The sequence below is a fragment of the Miniopterus schreibersii genome, assembly GCF_964146895.1.
Source record: "Miniopterus schreibersii genome assembly, chromosome: 14".
Taxonomy (NCBI): domain Eukaryota; kingdom Metazoa; phylum Chordata; class Mammalia; order Chiroptera; family Miniopteridae; genus Miniopterus; species Miniopterus schreibersii.
Window position 1 is genome coordinate 15,772,885 of NC_138114.1, and position 16,538 is coordinate 15,789,422.

The window sequence follows — 16,538 nt, forward strand, 5'->3', positions numbered from 1 at the left end:
CTTTATGAATTTGACTATTCTACATACCTCAAATAACTAGAATCTGGCTTGTGCCTGGCTTATTTCCCTTAGCATAATATCTTCAAGGTTCATCCATGTTGTAACATGTGTCAGAATTTCCTCCCTTTTTAAGGCTGAATAATAGTACATTGTTTGTATAGATCATGTTTTGTTTACCCATTCATGCATCAATGGGCATTTGGGTTACTTCGAGTTCTGCTTTCACTTCTTTTGGGTGTATAGCCATAAGTAAATTACTGGGTCATTTAGCAAATCTGTTTAATATTTTCAGGTATTGCCATACCATTTTTCAAAGCAGTTGTACCATTTTACGGTCCCGTCAGCAATGCACAAGTGTTCTAATTTTTCCACATCCTCATCAAGTTCCTCGCCTTGTTATTTTTGTTGTTGTTGTTTTAATAATCTTCGTAATTGGTGTGAAGTGGTATCTCATTGTGGTTTTGATTAATGATTAAAATCATTAATCATAATGATTAATGATATTGAGTATCTTTTCATGTGTTTATTGGACATTTGTATATCTTCTTTAGGGAAATGTCTATTGAAGTCCTTTGCCCATTTTTTAATTGGGTTGTTTGTCATGATCTTAAACTAATAGTTTAATGCCGGCCTTCTAACACCCTAATAACATCTTTGCAGACCATGGGAAAGTAACACTCCTGATACACCAGTTCTTGTTTTACAAGTCATTCCTAGCAGCCCAGCCCAGAGCCTAGAATAGTTTGACTCTTGCAAGTGAACCCTGATTGAATACCAGTATAGGCCCTTCAAGTTGCCATCTTTCAAAGCCAGTTAAATACCCAAAGTAAAGGCTTCAAGCTTTCTCATAAAGTCTACACTCTGGTTCAATTCTAGGTGAGGCTAAGTAACTTTATGTTGTTTCCTTGCATTTCCTGGGAAATTAGTTAAGCAGACTATGGTTTTTATCCATTCTTCTCATTAAATATATATGTTCCTGTATTACCTTTGGAATGAATGACATGTTTTATTTTAATAAGTTGTACAACTACTTTTTTCTCAACCAAGCACATTGTCAGTGGAAAAAGACTTTAGTAAAATGTCCCATTAATAATTTAAACAGCCTTAGCGAGTCTGGCTCAGTGTTTACAGGATCAGCTCGTGGACTGAAGGGTCTCAGGTTCAATTCCAGGCCATACGTACCTCGGGGTATGTACTTCAGTTGCAGACTCGATCCCTGGCCCCAGTCTGGGTGCATGTGGGAGGCAACCAATCAATGTGTCTCTCTCACATCGATGTTTCTCTCTCTCTCCCTTCCCTCATTCTGAAAAGCAATGGAAAAAAATCCTCGGGTGAGGATAAATAATAATAATAATAATAATAATTTAAATAAAACAAAGGCTGTGATCTGGCCGTTTCATCTACTAAGTAGGTTCAACAGTAACCAGAATAAGAAAGTAGACAAAAACCACACTAGAAATAAAAAGAGAGGGGTGGGGAGGAAAATAAGAATAGAAAAAAAAATTATATAGCACCTAAGGCAGCATGAGAGCTTAGTGGGTTTTTGCTAGGTTATTTTGTTTTATTTTTAGAGAAGATAGTATGGATTACTAAGAAGATCACTAAGGCCTATATGATTAGCACGTAAGTTCTCAATAAGCATTATTAAATGAATGTGCAAAAAGGAAGTATCAACCAAAATAATTTAATAACTCAGTTTCCCAATCCCCTTCCAAATAGGATCATTAAACAAAACAGGAAGCTGTAAAAAAGAACAAAATCTTACCACTTGTTACAGCATGGATGAACCTAGAAGGTATTATGTTAAGTGAAAAAAGTCAGAGGAAGACAAATACCATATGATTTCACTTATATGTAGAATCTGAAGAACAAAATAAATGAACAAACAAAATAGAAACAGACTCATAGACACAGAGAATAGACTGATGGTTTCCAGAGGGGAGGGGATTGGGAAGCTGGGTGAAAAAGGTAAAAGGACTAAGTACAAACTAGAAGTCACAAAATATTCATGGGGATGAAAAGTACAGCATAGGGAAGACAGTCAATATTTTAATAACCATGTACAGTACCAGGTAGGTATCTGAAATATCAGGGAGATCATTCTGCAAAGTATATGACTGTCTAACTACTATGCTGTACACCTGAAACTAATACAAAATAATATTAAATGTAAAGTATAATTAAAAAATAAGATATAAAATAAAATAAAATAAAGACAGGAGATCCAAGATGCAGCAGAGTAGGTAAAAGTTTCACTCACCTCCTCTCCCAGGATGAAATTGGAATTACAACTAAATCATAGAACAACAAACCTGAATAAACAACTGAAGAATAGCTGAACAGAAGTCTTACAACTAAGGATATATAGAAGAAACCATAGTGAGACTGGTAGGAAGGGTGGAGACACAAAAAGGGCTGATCTTACACCCATATGCAGTGGCTGAGAATCTGGAGGGATATCTCAGCTGCAAAGGTCCCCCCTGAAAAGCGAAGGGTAACATTCCCACACTGGATGCCCCAGACTGGAACACCAGTGCCAGAAAGAGGAGCCCATACACATAACATCTGCTTGTAAAAATCAGAGGGGAATACCGTATGCCAGGGTGAGACAGGAGATTGCTAAAAATACAGGCACCCTTTTAAAGGGCCAGTGCACAAAATCTCATTCACAGACACCCTGGGTTCCAGCAGAGGGACAGTGGTTCAGAGCGGACTACAGTCATACAGGGAGAAATTGAGTAGGGTAGTTTCGGGAAGCAGGCTGGAGGGACATTCACCATTGTCCGTGCTGAGTCCCTCTCGCACACTGCCCACAGACGCCAGATGCCATCTTTCCTGGGTCAAGTACTCCACTCCATTAGGCATCAGCCCATGGGAATGCACTAGTCCTACCCTCCAGACTCCCAGTGGCCCCACTGTGCCCAGCTCATACCCTGGGGAGGAATCAACTGACTGAGGCCAGCCTGGGCCTGCTACAGTCTTTCTTGGAAGGCTCTTGAGGAGGTCTGGGCTGAGTTGGGGGATGTCAGAGACACAGAGGTAAAGGCTGAATTGTGTGGATTTTGGGAGAGGACCATTTTTGCCCCACATGCTCTGACCACTGCCATTGGTTCTGTGGAGAGCTCTTCTTCCACAAGGCCAAATCTTAATCTGCTTTAACCTATAAACACTACTGGCCCCACTCTGACAACTCCCTGAGACCCCACCCCGCTGCAAAGGTCCAAAGGCCCCAGGTGGGTGGTAGCTGGCCATGGTATAACCTGAGTGGCCTCAAACTCAGCACTGATGTGGAGTTTGAACCTGCATCAACCTAGTGACCATTACTCACCCCTACCTGGTGACTCATTCAGAACATCTCATGCAACTCACATCTACTAGAGGCTCACTAAGAGGCTGAGCCTAACAGGCAGGTGGAGGTAGATCTTGGGGTGCCTTGGGCCTTTTGTTGTCCTGACCCAGGTTCAGTACAGTGGAAGCCGAATTCAGTACATGGCTTGACCCCTGCCCTGCACACCCAGACCCAGCAGAAGCAGCCACCAACAGTGGATCACTTTGCAGAACCTAACATGTAGCCCAGGGCCAGTCACAGGCAACATCTGACATTAACCTGCACTGAAGTCTCTCCCAAGAGGGCCAGAACCAACACACCCCGTGGCTGGCTTCAGATCACATCAGAGCATGACCTGATTAACTCCAGAAGCTAAACACCCAAAGGGAGATCTTGGTAGGCACTAGAACCTGCTGGGGTGAATTCCACTTCATGGGGCCAAGGGGTCAGCCCCCACACAGCAACTCAAACACTGGCTGGGGTCAATCCTCACAGTCAGCCAACCTAAGGGTCAATCCCACCCATGGACAGTCCAACAGCAATCAAGACTAAACTATAATAGGAGGGCTTACATAATCCACAAAAGGGACATTCCTGGAACACTTAGCTCAGGTGGTCAGGGAGACTGCACCACTAAGCCCCACAGGATACCTACTACATAGAGCCACCCTAACAAGTCAGGGAGACATGGCAGATCTACCTAATATACAGAAACAAATACAGAGAGACAGCCAAAATGGGGAGATGAAGAAGCATGACCCAAGTGAAAGAACAGGAGGACTCTCCAGAAAAAGAACTAAATGAAATAAAATGGAGGAAAGCAAAGTAACAGAATTCAAAACAATGGTTATAAGGCCGCTCAAGAAACTTAGGGGAAGAATAAATGAACTCATTGTGAACGTAAACGAAAAGATAATAAACATAAAAAAGAAACCATAAACCATAAAAAAGAACCAGTCAGAAATGAAGAATACATTAGAAGGAATCAACAGCAGATAAGATGAAGCAGAGGATCAAACCAGCGATTTGGAAGACAAGGTAACAGAAAACACCCAATTGGAACAGCAAAAAAAAAAAAAAAAAGAGATTAAAAAAGAGAATAGAATAATGGGCCTCTGGGACAACATTGAGGGTAACAACATTCGTATCATAGGGGTACCAGAAGGAGGAGAGAACAAGGGATTGAAAACCTATTTGAAGAAATAATGACTAAAAATTTCCCTACCCTGGCAAAGGAAATAAACAGACAAGTCCAGAAAGTGCAGAATCCCAAATAAGATGAACCCAAAGAGGCCCACAAGACACATCATAATTAAAAAGGCAAAGGTTAAAGACAGAAGGAATCCTAAGAGCAGCAAGACAAAGACAGTTACCTACAAGGGAGCTCCCATGAGACTGTCAGCTGATTTCGCAACAGAAACATTTCAGGCCAGATGGGATTGGCACAAAATATTCAAAGTGATGAAAAGTAAGGACCTATAACCAAAGCTCGCCTACCCAGAAAGGCTATCATTTAGAATTGAAGAAGAGATAAAGAGCTTCCCACATAAGAAAAAGCTAAAGGTGTTCATTACCACCCAACCAGTTTTACAAGAGATGTTAAAGGAGCTTGTTTAAGAAGAAGGGAGAAGGAAAAAAAAGATCAAAAATATGAATAATAAAATGGTAATAATTACACACTTAGTTATGTATTATTTTAAATGTAAATGGATTAAATGCTCTAATCAAAAGAGATAGGGTGGCTGAATGGATAAGAAAACAAGACCCATACATGTGCTGCCTACAAGAGACCCACTTCAGATTGAAACACACACAGACTGAGAGTAAAGGGATGGAAAAGATACTTCATGCAAATGGAAATGAAAAGGAAAAAAAAAGCTGGGGTAGTAATATTTTTATCAGACAAAACAGACTTTAAAACAAAGGCTATTAAGAGACAAAGAAGGACTCAGCAATTCCACTTCTGGGCATTTATCCAAAGAAACCCAAAACACTAATTTGAAAAGGCATATGATTCCTTATGTTCATTGCAGCATGATTTACAATAGCCAAGATATGGAAGCAACCTAAGTGTCCATTGATAGATGAATGGATAAAGAAGATGTGGTGCATATTTATACAATGGAGTATTACTTGGTCAGAAAAACAATAGTGAAATCTTGCCATTTGTGACAATATGGATGGACCTAGAGGGTATTAGGCTAAGTGAAATAAGTCAGACAGAGAAAGACAAATTACCATATGAGTTCACTTATGTGTATAATCTAAAAAACAAAATAAATGAACAAACAAAACAGAAATAAACTCATATATACAGAGGATAAACTGATGGCTGCCAGGTAGGAGGGGGATTAGGAGACTGGGTAGAAAAGATGAAGGGATTAAGAAGTACACACTGGTAGTTACAAAATAGTTACAGGGAAGTAAAGTATAGCATAGGGAATATAGTCAATAATATTGTAATAACTATGTATGGTGTTGGAGGTACTAGACTTATTGGGGGGATCACTTAAATTATATAAATGTCTAAACACTATGCTGTACTGAAGCCAATATTGAATGTCAACTGTAATTAAAATTTAAAAGAAAAAAAATTAAATATGTTATTATTGATTTTAGAGAGAGAGGAAGGGAGAGGGAAAGAGAAAACATAGATAAGAGAGAAACATCAATCGGCTGCCTCCTGGGGATCGAGCCTGCAACCTGGGCATGTGCCCTGACTGGAAATTGAACCACTGACCTCTCAGCACATGGGATGACGCTCAAACAAATGAGCCACACTAGCAGGGCAAAAAATGTTTAAGTTCTAAAAAAAAAAACAACAAACCCTATTTGGAGGACTGATATAAGATTGCCAACCAGGGCCAAATAGGAACATTAAAACAAGAATAAATTTGCAACTAAAAAAATTTTTTAATAAAAAGAATAAAAACAGACTTAAGATTAAAAACAACATAGGAAATGTTAAATAGTCATTTTAATTTGTTCATGAAGACAAAATAAAGGGTATATCAGGTAGGGAGAGTTAACTGCACAAAATAGGAAAGTATATTCAACCAGAACTATTATTAAGTTTATCATATCCTTCAAAGGAAAAAGACAAGAGTACATATTCTCCCTTGGTGTGAACTAGTTAACCTTTGCTAAACTAAAATGTTCCAGGAGGACTTGTTTAACTTTTGTATGATAAGCACAATGAGGTGACAAGGATTATCAGCTATCCAATCAATACCTCCTGGTATAGGAAGGAATACAGAGAGCAGGATGTGCAGGTATAAGATATTTGATGTCTGCAGAGTGCTGTTCCTTAAAAGAACATGTATCCTAACTCACACACTCAAATTCTGAACTACGTTCAGTGCATTTTCAGGAAGTAACAACAGGTAATAACTAGATTAGGTAATACTTAAGGCATTAACAAAGCGCCAGGAACTATTCTATGTGTTTTATGTGTATGCGCAATAACCCTTATAACAACCATATAAAGTAGGTACTATTATTATCTTCCTCACTTTACAGATGAAATACCTGAAATAGATGGGTTAAGTAACTTGCCCAAGATGAACTTGTACTAGTAACTAGTACAGACAAGTCTTCGACTCAGGCAATCTCATTTCAAAGTCCATGTTCTTTACTACACCACACTACCCCACACGAGCTAAGGGCTCTTGTAGGGGATGAATCTCACAAACATAACGTATTTTCTAGTTATCAGCAAAGGAATTTATCAACAGCTTTCAATTAGATAAAGATTACATCAGTGAAAATGCCTATTAAGGCATTTTTGAACCATAGGTTTGCACTGTTCAGCCTCAAACATCTTATTGTCTGCTATATACAGATGTCAGACACTAAGGCATTCCCCAGTGACAGTCTTAAGATGCCCTCACATTACATTTATTTACCCATTAAATATTCATTGTGCACATAATGTGAAGGATATTGCACTAGACAATGTGACATTTACTTAGATGAATCTGAAACAGATCCTACCCATAATGGCTTTACATTCTATAAAGGGATATTAAAGAGATTCCAAAAAAATGTTATATTACAGCTACTAGTTCTTTATATACATTAGCTTAGTTCTCAAAACAACACTAATAAAACTTTCACTTTTGTAACTTGTTAAAAAAAAACCTGTAAAGTTAAGGAGTTGGAGAAAAGAGGTTATTTCCAGTTGGTAAGATTAGAGAAGAGTACTTGAAAATTACATTTGAGCTAAGTCCTAATGGAAGGGTGAAACTGTGGATAAAGATAGATATAAGAATAATTGTCAGAAGAGTATAAAACAGATAGTGAGGCTTGGAGCCAGCGTGAAAAGTAATGATGAACTGAATGAAGGAAACAGCTTCTAAAAAGTAAAGACACAGTATGAAGGAAATACTACAGCAGATGAAAAGACGCCACTATTTACACTCTTAAACTTTCTGACAGGTACATTTTTTAAAAAATACCATCATGTGGATGTCTGCTTATGGGAAAAAGGAGTAAAAATACTGTCCCTGCTACTCCCTGGGCATTACGTACAAAACAAATCCAAGATGACTGACAGGTGAAGACAGGAAGGCAGGCTAGCTAGGCACCTTGAAACAGGAGGCAAAAAACACAATGGTGAATTGTCTGGGTGTTTTGTTTGTTTATTTTGCCACAAATCACAGAGAGGGTACTGGAAAAGCCAGAAACCTGGAAATGCCAATGGATACAGACAAAGAGTCCCAAGAAAAGCCTGTTTTCTCCAGCCAAAGAACCAGAAAAGACATAGCCTAGCAAGAAAAACCTTTTAAACAACTACTGCTCTATTCCAGCTAAACACTATAGAAAAAACCATGGCCCCACCTCCACTAGCAAAGGCTGAGTGGAAAGCCTACATTTCTAAACTTGTCGGGCTACAGTAACTAGGCCATACCTCCCCTCTTCCCTTGCTACTGAGTGATATCAGAGAAGGCCAAGAGGGAGCAGTCTGTCACAAGTCCTTCCCCATCAGTTAACATGGTGTTAGTGGAGACCATAAGGGGAGCCTGGACCCTACTCAGCATGGATGAGGCACCCCCTCCCCACTCCCTGCTGAGGTGCTGTCAGAGAAGGCCTAGTGGAGAGTCAGGACTAACACTACTGCCCACTGGTGCCCAGTGGTAAGGAGGCCAAGCACACACACTCATCTTCCCACTCCTCCAACCAAGGGGATAATAAAAAACCAAATTATCCCACAATATATGAATAGTTAAACAAAGTGTGATACATCCATATCATGGAATACTACTCAGCAATAAAAATGAATACACTACGGATACACACAATAACTTAGATTGGTCTCAAGGGCTTCATATGCTGAGGGAAAAAAGCCAATCTCAAAAGGTCATCTAGGTTATGATTCCATTTATATAACATCCTCAAAATGACAAAATTATACAGATGGAAAACAAATTAGAGGTTGCCAGAGGTAAGAGATAGTGTATATTGGGGAGTGGGAGGTCCATAATAAAAGGTAGGCCAAGGGAGATCTTTATAATGATAGACAAATTCTATATCTTGATTGGGGCAATGGTTACACAAATCAATTCATAACAAAATGAAACAATTAGACACACACATTAAACAAATGTCAACTTCCTGGTCTTGATACTATACTATAATTATGTAAGATGTAACCACTGCAGGAAACTGGGTAAAAGGTGCATGGGAGCTTTCTGTTCTATCTTTGTAACTATAATTATTTTTAAAATAATTGTGAAGAAAATCTTCAGGCACTAGGACAAAGAGCTCCTAAACATGATGCTCAAAAACACAATCCAAAACAAACAAACAAAAAAAGATAAATTAGACTTCAACAAAATTAAAAAAACTTTTACTCTACAAAATTGTGAATCTCTATTTCAAAATAAAAAGTTTTAGGTTTTTTTAAAAAGGAGGAAAATGTTCTAAAAATAGTATATGTACATATCTTTAAATAAATAAAATATCAAACTATTAATACTCTTCCAGCGGACTCTTTCACTCTCTAAATATTTCTAAAACTTCTAAAAGTTATACAATGAGCACATAATGCTTAATAATCAGAGGGAAATGGTCCTTTTCAAAAAAATGAAAACAATATTTTTAACTGTTTGAAGCACATTACACGTAAATAGATATGGATAGAAAATTAAGAAAATCAATTAAATTCAATTATTAACCTATGTATGGATATACACACTAATAAAAGATAAGAAATAGTGAGGCAACTAGTAAGACCAATAAATCCAAGAGAAGATCTCATTATAGATCCATTCCCTCTCCCATAAACAGTGTGACTTTGGAAAATGACTTAACCTTTATACTTTAAGAGGTGACAAACAGAAACTAATCAGAGACATTAAACACATCACACTTGGTAAATTAGAATGACAGAATTCTTACAATGTTAGAATTGGAAGCAAACTGGGAGGATCTGGTACAATTCCCTAATTTACACCTGAAGAAACTAAGGCTAGAGAGTTTAAAAACTTTCAGACAGCTATTCCACAATAGAATCTGATATAAAATCCAGAAAGCATAGTAGTTAAGAGTACTGGCTCTGGAATCAAACTGCCTAGGTTCAAACTGTGGATTTATCACTTACAGTTATGTGACCTGGCAGCAGTTACTTAACCTCGTTGGGTCTCATTGTTTTTATCTGTAAAGTGAGGAGAATACTAGTTCCTATACCATAGGCTTGTTATAATAATGCTTGGCAAATAGAAACTGCTCAGTAAACGTAAGCTAGCATTGCCATCATTATCAACTCCTCTTTCTGCTAGTGTTGCCCGAAGCCTGAAATTAAATCATTAGGAGTGTCATCTGTCAACTAATAGTCAAACCCACTCTTAATTCTGGAAATCTTTTGGTTAATAAAAAATAAACATAAGCATTTGAAAACAACTTTTTTTATTTAATCCTCACCTGAGGATATTTTTTCCATTGCTTTTCAGAGAGTGGAAGGGGGAGGGAGGGAGACAGAGAGAGACACAGAGAGAGAGAAAGAGACAGAGAGACAGAGACATCGATGTGAGAGACACACATCTATTGACTGCCTCCCGCATGCGCCCTGACCAGGGCAAGCCTGCAACTGAAACCTGGGACCCTTCAGTCCACAGGCCAATGCTCTAGCCACTGAGCAAAACTGGCTAGGGCTGAAAACAACTTTTAAATCTTTTAAAGGTTTTGCTTAGGGTGGAATTAACTTTCAGCAAAGCAACAATGTAATCAAGTAACATTAACTAAGAAACAGAATAGCAACACAATAGTGATTCCAGTTAACTAATGTGGAATTCTACACATTAACAACAGTTTCTTATATAAAGACTTATTTAATATCAAATATAACTAAATAAAAGTATTTCAACAGGAGCACTGCACTCACCAACATTTTTTAAAAGTATGTCATATGCAATTGATTATTACTGATACCTAAAAGTACTTTAAGAATTTAGGAAGAAATTGGGGTAATTTCCTAAAGTGACAGGCACCAATAAGTGGAAAACACAAACTATTCTAAGGGCTTAATTATGCAAACACACAAGAGACCAATGGCTTCTAATTTATCATTAGGCATTCTTTAGAATACAAAGGATATATCAACAAAATAAAAACTCTACTCTCTCAGTGTAAAGATTTGCAGAACCAATGTCCACATTCAGATGGGGATTGTAGTGGTTTAAATATGCTGGATTTTGCTTGTAGCTTCACCTGATGGTGTGTGTATACACACAAAACACTCTAAAGATCTAGAGCATAACTGTCTGAAACAATTTAAAAAGCACATATTGACTTTAAAAACCATACATGCAAAGGCCCCTAAAGGAATTTAGAACAAATGATATAATTTGATTCATATATACAAAATGTGCTGTTTTTAGAAGTTATTACTCATCTGGTATACAGTAAAAATTTTAAGTTTTTGTTTCTAAGTGATGTATGAAACCTAAAGAATAATATCCATATTCCAAAGCAAAAAAAGAAGAAATTTTTTTAAAACTATGTAAAGTTAGTATCAATATATCCTCCTTAGGGCAATTATACATTACTGTTGCACTCATGCTAAAATAAGCTTAAATCCAATTTTAACTAATAAAGCTTATTTAATATGCACATAATAGAGACAAATTGCAGTAGCTTATAGATCCATACACTAGAGCATAAAAGTAATTTTTATTAAAGCAAAAAGCCTAAACTATAATGTAGGAGGATAAGATTTACTTTGGGCATTTAGCTCTACAGTTTGTAGTATTTGGGACAATCAAGCTTTTTAAATCCCAATTTAATTTTTTAAAAAAAATATATCTTTATTGCTTTCAGAGAGGAAAGGCAAGGGAGAGAGAGATAGAAACATCAATGATGAAAGAGTCATTGATCAGCTGCCTCCTGCACGCCCCCAACTGGGGACCGAGCCCGCAACCCGGGCATGTGCCCTGACCGGGAATCGAACTGTGATCTCCTGGATCCTAGGCCAACGATCAACCGCTGAGCCACGCCCAGCCGGGCCAATTTTAATTTTTTAATCCTAAATTAAAATATTTTCAGTGAGCAAACAAAAACTATTCTTTTCTCTTGATTTTTATAAAAAATTGTTTACTTTTTCTTAGTAAGCACAGGGCATTTTTTTCCTAAAACATCTATAAAATCTGCTGTAATTACAAAACAATTTCAAAGACTCTGAACCACTTCCTACCATCCATTTTTGACACTCTAGCAGTGATTTAGTTTTAGCAAACTAAAACCAATTTGCTGGCATTTCCAATAACTCTGTGATACAGTTTAATCTGTAGGAAGACCCTAAATTAACATGGTTCTCACCTCCTACTAGAATTTCCCACCTAAAATTTTAAGAGAACAGAAAAAGGTCAAGATAATAGATAACAGACATATTACCACCTCTCTTATCCTTTGTTGTAATTCAAAAGCTTAACAAAAACCCACAACAAAAATTTAAGACAAATGCAAATATAGGTCACTGACTCCACAACACTTGAGGTACATATCATAAAACACTATTTTATAATAAAATACTGTGATGAAACTACTATAACCAAGTTTTCCCAGTTTCTGCCATCCTACACAAGAGCCAGGATAGACTCACATTATGTTGCATTCTGTACTGAAGTGATTACTGGGAGGGCTCAATGTGTGGTGAAGTAACACCATTTCAATATGGAAACATGAAGTCCAGGCTCAGCTTAGATCCAGTGATGGTGCTGTATGTACAGGAGGAGGGGGTGCAGGAATATTCACACCCCAGGTCTGTCACAAATCCATAGTCACATATTTAGATGGCAAACAGAGGCAGCATGTAAACACTGAATTGTTTTCCAAGCGCACCTGGCCCATGCTCTCCTACTTTTAGTTAACTTCTTGATTTCTCAAAGCCAAGAGAACTGCAACGCCTAAAGTAAAATGACTGTCATGATTACCTTTAGCCAAGTGGTTCTTTCTGTTCTTACCCAAATATTATCCCTCAATGTGTTACATCATACCCTTAGGAAAAAACAAACCAAAAAACTAGATTTCAAAAGTTTTCAAAACCACATGCAAAAAAAATAAATAAATACAGATACAGCATTATGTAAATAAGAATACCTTATCTGTAAACAAATACAAACACATGAGTGAAAAGTGAAAAAAAAAAAAAACTAAGTTCCCCCAATCTCTGCAAAAATTAAAACATTTAATCTGGGCACTGTTGTGTAGTCCATCCCTATAACCTAAATCCATTAAAAGAATTACACTTAGCTCATATTGCATTTTTCCACTAATACCATAATCTTTAAAAAGAGCTTCATCGGTAATTTAGCAAAATACAGATTTGTATTCATATCTCATATAAGTCAGTTGATGTACAAAAAGAATCAAAGCTACAGAAGCTTTAAATTTAAAAAATGAATTTAACCTTCAATATACTAACAATATACCACCATATAAAGAATAAAGAGAGGAAGATTTCCATCGGTAAGTTATGGCTGTGCTAGGTATGCCCTACTAACACTAAATATTATATCAGGCCTGGAGATATGAATTTTGAAAGAATAGCTAGTTAATATGGTCATCCTTATAAAACAAAATAATAATATTCATTACATCTGTGACTCAACAGTTTCTCATAAAACAATGTTCAAATTTCAATTCTCAGAACAACCATGACAATGTCTCTAAATCAGCAAAACTATGGCAAAGTTTTGAAAAAGCATGAGGCTCTGGTGATTAACAAAATAAAAATGTTTACAAGTAGTTGTTCAATGTGAACGAGAGCTTGCAGAATAGAATGAAACCAAAACTGATTTATCTAAATATGTCTGCATGTTCTGCCATCGCAGTCATGATGGCTTCTTCTGAATATACATTTTCTTGCCTTAGAGAAACAGCTCTACCATTAAATTGATTTTCTTTGCAACTAAGTGATTGTGAGAACTATCAAAGGGAAAGAAAAATAACTATTAAACATGCTGATATATTAATTGTACAACTCCATCTAACAATTTCTTTTTTTGATTTTGCAGTAACATTAAGATGCTGCTTAATAGATGTTAACTAAATTTTTAATGCCAAGACTTATTCGGAACTAAGTATGAAGACAAGGTCTCTAGAGGATCTCAGTCTGGTGAGGATAAGCTGAAATATAAACAATAGAAATACTATGTAAACTTCAACTATATAGATCAGTTAAAGAAAAGGGAATTAATCTTTTGACAACAGCTAAAAGCAAAGAATTCATCTCTCCTTTGAGGAAATAATTACTAGTCTACTGAGCATTTGAAGATATGACATATATACATAACCTAATTTAAAAGCTTGCTGCACCCTAGCCGGTGTGGCTCAGTGGTTAGAGTGCTGGCCCTCGGATTGAAGGATCCTGGTTTTGATTCAGGCCAAGGGCACATACCTTGGTCTCAGGCTCATCTCCGGCCCAGGTCCGGGCAAGTGCTGGAAGCAACCAATCTATGTGTCTCATCGATTCGTCTTTCCCCCACCCCCCTTTCTCTCCTTTCCCCTCTCTCCCAAAAGCAACGGAAAAATACCCTCCTGTGAGGATTTAAAAAAAAAAAAGCTTGTTGCAATCAGCAAATTATCATGTCATGAAGAATAAACAGTTGATACCCATTTAGAGTAGAAATACTTGATGAAAAGTTTGCTTTGAAATGGCCAACAACTTTGCAAAACTTATCATCAGACAACAAGTTCTAAAAGAAAAACAAAGTCAAAGATTTCATAAAGCCATGTTATAATTTAACAATTACAAAAGGAAATTAACTTATGTATACTAAAGTAAATGTAAATATTACAATCACTTTTCTGGCACCACTATAATTTTGGTACTATTTCTTCCATTAAAAACACCTGTGTACCCACCTATCCCAGTTCCGTTAACTGCCAACTACAAGCAGCCTCTATTCTTATTTTTCTAGATCATTCTACTAAAAATATTATTTGTACAATATCTGCAAAATTGCATTAATACTGGTCCTGCAAATCTGCCAAAAGTACCGCTCTAGTTTCAATCCTGGAGTTACAGGTAAGAGGAAGGTCTGGCAGGCCCCTGGACCGCGGTGATTTCACACGCAGTTTTGCGCACGCTTTGAACCCAGGCCCCTGCACTGACCGTATTTTTACCCTGCGGTAAGTACGTGTGTCAGCTCAAGCTGTCAAAGTGGAACCGGTTTTCCTGAGTATCTGCAAAACTTAAGTGTTCAAATTTCTGTTGCGAGTTTAACTTTTTTTTTTAATTTAAAGGTAATGTATTAAGTATTTTTTTAAGATCTAAACTTCTCTGGTAGTGAATATAATCCTAAATTTAAAAAAGAAATCCACATGGTACCTTTACTTCAGAATCACTCCTTTCACTCACTCTCATTTCCTAACATCACTTCCTTTTCACTATCCCCCCCCCCCCCCCGTCCTCTCGGCAAATCAGTGCTGAACCGCCCCTCCGGCCCCAGATTTCAAAAGGATCCGCTGTCCGCTGAGGAGAAAGCCCCGCAGTCCCAGTGTATGACCCGAGCCATCCCCGACGCTTTGAAAGACACCTGTGAAAATGCCAAAGCCCGAAATTGGATCCCCAAGGGCTCCTTTTCTTTTTTTAACTCCATTTCTCTTTTTCTGGCCCTTTGGGGCCAGACGACTTCCCATCCGAGACCCCTCCCTCATCTAGTCAAACCTAAGTGCTTCCCCCGGTTACCACCGCCGCGCTCCGGTCAGCGGTCTCCCGTCAGTCCCCGCCCGGCTCCGTCTCTCCGGCCACGCGGTCGCCTCGCCCTCACCGCCTATCCCCAGAGCATCTCCTCCTCCCGTCCCATACTCCCCAGGGCCCCTTCGACCTCCTCTCACTACCCGGCTTTCAAAACCCTCCAAGCCCCGGCCTTTCCAAGGCTCCATCTCCCTCGGTCTCCCACTGCCTCCTGCCCCTCAGCCTCCGCTTGCCCCGCAGCCTCTACTTACCCCTCAGCCTCTGGCCATCGCCATCCCCCTCGGGCCCTCGGCTCAACAACCTCCATTTCCCTCAGATTCCATTCTGGAGCCGACTCTCAGGGCTCCCTCAACCGTCTCCCGCGGCCCCTCCGGCTCCCTGTCCTCGGCAGCCCCCGGCTTCATCCCTGACACCCCACTCGCCCTTGGCTGCAGGTGCGGGGTAGACTCCCCTCTCCTCAGCCTCAGCTCCCGCTCGCCTCAGCTCTCGCTCACCTCCGCGGTCCCAGGCGGGCTGCCGGGACCCAGGTCCGAGTCGGCGTCCGAGCCGCCGTCTGAGTCCGGGGCCCTCCGAGCCTCGCCGGAGTGAAGCGCCACGAGCGGCGGGGGCGGAGCCCGGGGAGGGGACCTGGAGTGGAGGCGCGAGCGGTGGCGGCTGCGCGCGGGCATGGCTTCTGCCCAGGTCTCGGCGGATTCGGCAACTGCTCTAAAACCAAACCGGAACTGCTTCAGGAGGCGGGGCCCTGCTGACGGGAGGCGGAGCCCTACGGGAGGGGGCGGTGCCAAAACCGGAAGAGACGCGGAGCTCGGGAGGCGAGCGAGAGCGCCGCGGCAAGAAACCCCAAGGGCGCATGCGTCAGACCCGCAGCCGAAAGGCCGAGGGAGATGGGACAGGGACGGTGGGGCGGGGCCGGCGAGGTTAGTAAATGGGGTTTGAGGACAAAGGGAAATTATCCTAATTCCTCTAGAGGGAGCAGCCAGGTCCTCTCCAAGAGCCAACTCATAATGATCATTG

General features: G+C 39.4%; 2 protein-coding genes across 2 annotated transcripts in view; both read right to left on the reverse strand.

The window, feature by feature from the left end:
- SAMD8 (sterile alpha motif domain containing 8) overlaps window positions 1–16,262 on the reverse strand; it is a 48,219-nt gene extending 31,957 nt beyond the window's left edge. Inside the window, exon 1 of the mRNA XM_081158450.1 lies at window positions 16,019–16,262. Within this exon, the coding sequence (XP_081014576.1) occupies window positions 16,019–16,192 (174 nt within the window). The 5' untranslated portion in view covers window positions 16,193–16,262. The remainder of the gene's footprint in view (window positions 1–16,018) is intronic.
- Window positions 1–16,538, reverse strand: part of ADK (adenosine kinase) — an 888,023-nt gene that overhangs the window by 181,329 nt on the left and 690,156 nt on the right. The gene's annotated exons all lie outside the window — the stretch shown is intronic.